Genomic DNA, 8616 nt, shown 5'->3' on the forward strand with positions numbered 1-8616 from the left:
GTTTGGCAAAAACATCAAACATGATAGTTTGGTCAGTAGCGGTTGCAAGAACTGGAAGAAAGCTTTAGTCATCTTTGGCAAGCATGAGATGCCACAAACACATAAGGACAGTGTTGTTTCATGGAAAAGCTACCAGGGAACTAGCAAACAGGGAAACGTTGCACAGATGATAGCAACTGGAAATGTGAGTGAGATAGTCGAAAGAGCTTAAGTGTGTAGCACAAACATGATGGTGCAGCCGTTGTGAGTGGCTCCACTGGAGGTGTACAAACACATTTTAGAAGGCTCCATCCTGAGGCTATCTATGTGCATTGTTATGCTCATCAACTCAGCCTGGTTTTGTGCAATACTTGCAAGGCTGTCCCAGAGGCTGTGGAGCTTTTCAGCTTGTTGGAGTTTGTGTATTCTTTCTTCAGCACCTCCCTAGTCAATCATCATAAGTTCATGGAGACTCAATCAAAGCTTGGATTGACAAAAACTGAGTTTGTGCAACTTTCGAACACTCGCTGGGCATGTCAGTTGCGATCAATCAGTGCAATTCTTGAGACATTGCCTGCCATTTTGGAGTGCCTATCTGCAACTGGATCCCCCATAGCTGTTGGTCTCAGAGCAAAGCTCTACAAGTTCTCAGCAGTCTATGCACTACTGATGTTTCAGTCGATTCTGTCTGTAACCGAAGGACTCCACAAATTCCTGCAGAAAGAGACTTTAGACCTGGCAGAAGCTTTTATCTGCAAACAAGCTGTGTGTGACACAATTAAGGGAAAACACTCAGATGCATTTGCTACAGAGCTGTATGAGAAAACCAAGGCCCTGTGTAACACCCACAGTATCCCTGAACCAGGTGCCAAGACAAGGCACAAACAGAGGAAAATGGAGGATTTTGTCCTGGAGGCAACTGTGGGTTCACGCACTGAATTGAACAACTCAGACACATTGAAAAGAGAGTTACTTTTCCCTTGTGTGGATCGGATGGTTGGCGAGCTTGATCAAAGATTTTGCAGTGTAGATGCAGGGCTGCTAAAAGGCATCCAGGCATGCAGTCCTAAATCTGAGAACTTCTTGAATGAACCACACTTGAATGAACTTCAAACCGCTACAGACTTGATCTGACAAAAGAGGAGGTTCTGGTGGCCAGAAACTTTCTTACCCGGAAAACAGAGGCTGGATGTCCACCCAAAAATATGTTGTCTGTGTACAACCTCCTTGATTCAGACATGTTTCCCTCTCCGAAGGACACCATCCAAGTTGCCCTAACAGTGCCTGTCAGCAGCTGCTTGTACGAAAGGTCCTTTAGTGCACTGCGTCGGCTGCACTCCTGGCTGTGTCAAACAATGGGTCAGAAAAGATTCAGTCTTGCAGTCATGTCTATTGAAAGTGGCCTAAGATGTTTTATCTGTCCAAAAAAGTTGGAAAACAATTTATCAGTCTTTGTTTTCTGTTTGTGAAATTTTGTGCTCATTCACTATGTTTGTTCATATCGTGTGCATCTCTTGGGGGCTAAGCCCCCGCTGTGCTTAAAACCTAGTGACGCCCCTGATTTCATATATGGAGTTAAACATGAATCATTGTTTCAACAATATATTTATTGTTGTCATAAACAGACAAGAAGACAACAACAAACTGCTCCTCCCATTCAACACATGTCAGTCCATATCCCAACAAACTAAATCATCTCCATTTACACATCAAATAGAAACATGAATCACTTGTAATGATTAGAAACTTGATAGAATTTCAAATCTAGTTTGGGGAGTCATTCAGTGAGAAACAGTGAAATGATTTTCCATGTGAAAAGGTAAATGGACTGTATTTGTATAGCGCTTTACTAGTCCCTAAGGACCCCAAAGCGCTTTGCACATTCAGTCATCCATCCATTCACACACTGGTGATGGCAAGCTACAGTATAGCCAAAGCCACCCTGGGGCGCACTGACAGAGGCGAGGCTGCCGGACACTGGCGCCAACTGGGCCCTCTGACCACCACCAGTAGGCAATGGGTGAAGTGTCTTGCCCAAGGACACAACGACCGAGACCGTCCGAGTCGGGGCTCGAACCAGCAACCTTCCGATTACAAGACGAACTGCCAACTCCTGAGCCACGATCACCCATGGAGGTGGACAGCAGAAACAGAAAGAAACAGTGAGAACTAAAAGAGAAACAAAGAGCTTTGGAACAACGAGGCAGCAGGAGGACAGCTGCAGTTTAACAGCTTCAACTTACTGACAGGAAACAACATTAGAAATATCATCATCCTCAACTCATCTGCTGCACTGACACTGACACCTTCAACGGCAACACCTTCACTTCATCAACAGTGTTAATATATGGAAACATCCTGTGAGTGAAAGTGTGTGTGAAGGTGTGTATGTGTGTGTTAGTATCAGGATCAGAGAATGACAGCTTTCCTCTGTTCCAGTCCAGATTCACTCTGATCCTCTGGAGCTTCTTCTGAACTGAGAGAGCAGTGGATGGAGCTGATGGTGAGCGTGCTGAGAATTTACTTCCATTAAACCATATTCTCCATAAACCAGACAGTTTGTGTCCCTTCCTTTGTGCACACTCTGCTAACACACCCAGTATCCACCATTTACTGTCTCCAACTTCAACATCCCAGCAGTGAGTCCCTGAGTTAAAGCCCTCAGAGCCCAGGACAGAATAGAAACGATCAATCCTCTCTGGATTATCAGGAAGCTGCTGCTTCTCTCCTCCTCCTCTCACACTGGTCAGATCTTCAGACAGGATGAGTTCTGGATGAGCAGTGTTTGGGTCCAGAATGAGAGGAGTGTAGGAGACCATGTCCTTCATGTTGTTCCAGATGTTGAAGGTCAGGTTGCCCAGGTGTTTGGCCTGGTCTATCAGAGCTCCTGAGGGCAGCTGTGGATCATCCAGCAGGGGGCAGCGCTGGACTCTTTCCACTGCAGCCTTGTAGTTGTGCAGGAATGAGACATCTTCAGCTCTCAGCTCCTCCTCTGTGGCTCTGACTGTGTCTGAAAGAGCTGCTATCTCTCTGCTCAGAGCCTCCATCTTCTCCTCCATCATCCCACTCTTCTGCTCCTCTTCCTCCCTCAGTGCAGCCAGCCTGGCCTCCTCTTCCTCTGCTAGAAACTGGTGAAGCTTCTTAAACTGCTCCTTAATCTGCCTCTCTGTGTGTCGGGCCTGGACCTTAATGTGTTCTGCTGTTTGACCAAACTTCACTTGAACTTCTTCACAAACCTTTAACTTCTTCTTTAAGGGCTCCAGAGTTTCCTGAAGTTCCTTCTTGTGTTGTTGTGCAGCTTCATCGATGGGTCTGAATCTGTGATTGGTGTGTTTTTCTGAGTCTCTGCAGACGACACACACTGGCTGCTGATGGTCCAGACAGAAGAGTTTGAGTTTCTCAGAGTGCCGACTGCAGAGAGCCTCTGAAGCTCTTTGATCTCTCTCCTGTAAGAACGACTCACACAGGTCTTTTAAAGCCAGATTAAAAGGTGGTTCATCCTTTGAAGATCTTCTGTTACAAACTGGACACTCATGTGTTGGTCTCTCTCTCCACCATCTCTTCAGACAGTCTTTACAGAAGCTGTGGCTACATGACAGAATAACGGGATCTCTGAAGACCTCCTGACAGACCAGACAGCAGAGATCCTCCTCTGATCTGGAAGCCATTGAGTCTGTGAGTGAAGCTGAAAACAGCAGACAGGAAGTACAGTCAGTCCTGGCTCCCCTCCCTCCTCTACCACCTTCACTGAAACTTCCTTTGAGTCGTGTTTTTGCTCAAACTCACATTCAGTGTGTGGAGCGTCAACAGCTTGAAGCAGCAGTGTTGGAGTTTTCCACTTTTCTCTCCTGTAGCTGGACTCACTCAGAGGAAGCTGCTAGTTTGGTCTGAACTCAGTCTGATCGTCTGTGTGTCTCTCTTTACTGAGGAGGAGGAACAGCCTGTTTCCTGGTTTGTTGCATTTGAGTGACGTGAGGGGAGGAGAAAAATGTTGCTGTTTGACTTTTAACTAAGGTGTGTTTCAATCCTGCCTGCAGCTCAAAAGCTATAAAACACGTTTTGCATCATTTCACCTCCACAGGTCACAACATGAAACCTGTTGCAGGGCTCTAGACTAACTTTTTGACATGGGCGCACTGGTACGCCTAACTTTAAAAATTTAGGCGTACCGACACAAAAGTTAGGCGCACTCAAATTTTTCAACCGCATCGCTTAACACCGCAGTTTTACATGTGCACTTTCTTTGGGGGGAAGTCCACACAGACAATATTAATTTCTAAATTATTAACTAACAAACTTGTGCTCAAAGTGCTTTGTCAATATTGTAGAAAATGTTAAACTTAATCATCATCTTGGCCTTCTCTGACGATGTTAGGTGTGGCTGTGTGCAGACAGGAATAGGACCCAAGGTGCAGACTCCGGAGACAGAACTTAAACCAAAACAGCTTTAATGCTGAACGCAAACATAACATAACTGGAAAAACTCCAAAAAAATACACTAACACCGGCGGATTGACAAAACACACAGCAACGTAATCGGTAGATCACGACACGGACACAGAGAAACACAGGGCTTAAATACACAGAGGGAGCAATCAGGAAATGAGTAACAGGAGGGAAACACAGCTGGGGCAAATCAGAACTGACGAGACCAAAGAAGCGTAAACTGAACACACTGAGATAAGACAGAGACCTTCAAAGTAAAACAGGAAACACATAACACTAGTGATGGGCAGATGAAGCCCCATGAAGCACTGGAGCTTTTCATCCAATTGGTTCACCCCAACGCGAAGCTTCATGAAGCTTCATTTGCTCTAGCAGGACACCTACTGGACGTAAAAATAATAGCTGGCATGAATTTGAAGAGTGTGGCGTTTTGCACACAGCCTGTAAATGTCAACAACAAAAGGAGTGTGTAAAACATGTATATTGTAGTGATGGCAGTATACTGTGTATATTTATGCTGGCAGTATGGAAAATGATTATTTGCGGCAAAGTTCGAACCGCTTCATGAACCAGTCACGTGGTACAGCCGGGCAGCGAGGCTTCGGACGTCATCATTTTCAGCTCCTCCCATAAATGAAGCAAGCCTCGATACGCGCTTCGCGGAAACGCCCCCTCCATTACTCGACACACGCTCCGAAGCCTCGATACAGAACGTCCCATCACTACATAACACAGACTCACATGCAAGCACTACAGAGGGAACAGAGACGTGGGACCAGGGCAGACACAGACACTGACTGGACACGGGGATATAGCCACTAAGGACACACAGAGACGCGAACTAGACAAGGGGATACAGCTGACAGGGGAGACAGAGCAGCTAGAGAAGACAGAGACATAAACTATAAGACAGAACTCAAAGAAACCAAAGACTAGAAAGTATGAATAATAATATAAACTCAAAACCCCTGGGTCAACGACCCAGGCATCCTAACAGACGACCTGTTTGCTGCTGTCTGTTGCTGAAAGGCAGTGTGGAGAGGGGGCACTTGGGCAGTGCATTTATTGCAGCATATAATGTGTTTCCTGGATACACTGTGCTTTTTCAGCATTCAAAGATTGATGGCACTGTGTCAGAGCACTGGCTATGAATTTCAGACGGTTCAGGCCTTAACTTAACAAAAAAGTTATCAATAGTTCTTTTCATCTTTTCTTATTACCCACTGTTCCGCTCTTAATTTATTGCAATATAGGCGCTCTTTGCAATGAGCTAATTTTATTTTGAAATTCTTTTTATTTTGAAAACCAGTTTCGGGAAGGGTCAGGATGTCAGCCATGTTTGTTTAGTTCCTATCGGATCATGTGGGGAAATTTGATCCAGCGACATCTGCCTTTTGTTTGTGCCATCGACACCACCGTCTGTAAGTTTTCATTTGTATTGAATTGTAGGATTGTATTTTATGTATATTTTGTGGAAATATTTGCTGTAGATGAATACATTAGTAGTTGTGTGCTAACGCTAATGGATGTGTATTGGAATCTAATTCTTTTGTGCTAATGATGCTAGGTTAATTTTAGCTATGTTATTTGTATTTCAGTTTTACTCCATGAGGAAATACTTACTAATTAAAAGGAGTTGGACGGTACATCCTGACTCCACGCGTTATTTCAAGTGGAGTTAGGCTACTGCTGAATTGTGTAGCGTACACACACAAGGAGAGCAGGATAGTAAAAAGACGGTGAGCAGCTGGCAAAACAACTCTACGACAGCAAGTTATGTCAACAAACATGGACGAAGCACACCCCGAAGGTGCAAGACTTAAAGAACCAAAGCCTCCTCAAGACGGAGCATCAGTTAAAAGCACGGGTTCAGTTTCCAGATATTCAAGTATATCAAATGTCAGTGCAGTGGCTGCACACGCGAGAGCCAAGGCAGAAGCTGTGCTCGTGCACGTGTTGCCTTCGCACAGAGAGAAATCAGCATTAAAGTCGACAAAGCAAGATTAGAAGCTAATCGCGAAGCCTTAAATCTTGAAGGGGAAGCTGCAGCTGCAATTGTCCAAGCAGAAGTTTTGGAAGCAGCAGCAGAGATAGAGGTTGAAGCACATCCTAATTGGAAAAGTGTCCCAGTTATGGTGCAGAGTACACATGAACGTGTAAGCGACTATATCAGAGACCAAACTATGCAGCTTAACCAACGTAATGAACCAGTCAATCTCTCAATATCAGAGCATCCCATCGAGAAGAGCCCTCCACCATCAGCTAAGTACATCATTAAAGAGGAGTATATCGTGAAAGACTCATGGCCCACACCTTTCCAGCCACAACCAAGTTCCGAGGTAATGCATGCATACCAAACCTCTCACACCTCTACCCCATCAGCTCAGCCAGACAAAAATGGTCGCCCCCAAGTTAACAGTGAGGAACTCCTGCAAGAACAAAAGAGCAATACGCCCTACCCTAAGCCAGAGCTAACTTTTCCTCAGTACCTCAACACTTCTCATACACACCCTCCAGAGTCTTCAGTGATGATGGACATGGCGAAGTACCTGGCAAGAAAAGAGCTTGTGAGCACTGGCTTAACCCACTTCGACGATCATCCAGAGTCATACAGAGCATGGAAATCTGCCTTCTCCAATACCATTAAGGGTTTGGACCTTACTGCAAGCGAACAGCTGGATTTACTTTTAAAATGGCTTGGGAAGGAATCTTCTGTGTATGCCAAGCGCCTAAGAGCAGTTCATATTGACAACCCAAATACTGCACTCAAAATGGTCTGGGACAGGCTCGATGAATGCTACGGTGCTCCAGAAGTTATCGAAAGTGCTCTCTTTAGGAAGTTAGACAGCTTTCCTAAAATGACAAACAAGGACAATTACAGGTTAAGGGATCTTGGAGGTCTATTGATGGAACTACTTTCAGCAAAAGAGGATGGCTACTTGCCCGGCTTAGCATACCTGGATACCGCCTGTGGCATCAAACCCATCGTGGAAAAACTGCCATACAACCTGCAAGAAAAATGGATCACTCAAGGCTCAAAATACAAAGAGGACTACAAGGTTGGTTATCCCCCCTTTTCATTTTTCACTTCCTTCATCTGCTATCAAGCTAAAACAAGAAATGATCCCAGTTTTGCTCTTTCTGGAAGCAGTCCTGTCACAGAAAAGCCTGTCTCACACCACACAAATTTAAGAACCCCAGTCTCAGTTCATACGACCAAAGTCATTTCTGAGGGCCCACAAAGCGATCCAGATCCTAGAGAGGATATATCCAAGCATTGCCCCATCCATAAAAAACCCCACCCCTTAAAGAAATGCCGTGGTTTCAGGCTAAAGACCATTGAAGAACGCACAATGTACTTAAAAGATCAAGGCGTCTGTTTCAAATGCTGTGCATCCACATCTCATCTCGCACGAGACTGCAAAGTTGTCCTGAAATGTGATGAGTGCAACAGTGACAAGCACATCACAGCTCTTCATCCTGGTCCACCACAACTGTCAACCAAGGCCTCAAGTCCCCGAACAGGTGACGACGGGGAGCCGGGAAAAGAGGACACTATCCCAGAACCAGTTGCAAGCCCTCTGTGCACTGAAGTTTGTGGCGATGGCGCTAGGTCAAAATCTTGTTCCAAGATATGTCTTGTTAAAGTTTATCCCAAAGAGTGCCCACAACAAGCCATCAAAATGTATGCTATGCTCGATGACCAGAGCAACAAGTCTCTAGCCAGGTCAGAGTTCTTCAACTTATTCGGAATCGAAGTGATGAAGGTGATGCACCCTTTGCTGAAAGGCTTGACCTTGGATGGGTCTTAGTAGACGATGTGTGTTTGGGAAAGGTTCATAAGCCCATTGTCCACTGTTATAAAACGAACATACTGGAAGACGGAAGGCCATCATTGTTCATACCTTGTACGAGCCACATCCATCTCAAGCAAACGGTCAACTCCAGTCAAGTCAAGGGACTCTCACACAGTTGCCGTAGCACTACAATGGACGACGACTCACTCGGCAACACAGTCTTTGCAAGAACAGCGGATGATGACAAGCGTGCCTTCTCCATAGAGGACGAACAGTTTCTGCGGATAATGGGTGATGAGGTTTTTCAGGACGAGTTGAATAGTTGGGTGGCTCCTCTTCCTTTCAGGCCCCCCAGACCACCTTTGCCCAACAATCGTGAGCAAGCAATGACCCG

General features: G+C 45.4%; 1 protein-coding gene across 1 annotated transcript; it reads right to left on the reverse strand.

The window, feature by feature from the left end:
* Positions 1 to 1318: 1318 nt before the first annotated feature.
* LOC113029653 (nuclear factor 7, ovary-like) lies at positions 1319 to 3658 on the reverse strand. The gene has a single exon (XM_026180640.2). The coding sequence runs from the start codon at positions 3645 to 3647 to the stop codon at positions 2256 to 2258; it is 1392 nt and encodes a 463-aa protein (XP_026036425.1). The 5' UTR covers positions 3648 to 3658; the 3' UTR covers positions 1319 to 2255.
* Positions 3659 to 8616: the final 4958 nt, after the last annotated feature.

Source organism: Astatotilapia calliptera, chromosome 3 (assembly GCF_964374335.1).
Source record: "Astatotilapia calliptera chromosome 3, fAstCal68.1, whole genome shotgun sequence".
NCBI lineage: Eukaryota > Metazoa > Chordata > Actinopteri > Cichliformes > Cichlidae > Astatotilapia > Astatotilapia calliptera.

What these genes read in the sequence shown, in the direction of transcription:
- LOC113029653 (XM_026180640.2), bottom strand. Translation starts at nt 3,647, where the DNA reads ATGGCTTCCAGATCAGAGGAGGATCTCTGCTGTCTGGTCTGTCAGGAG.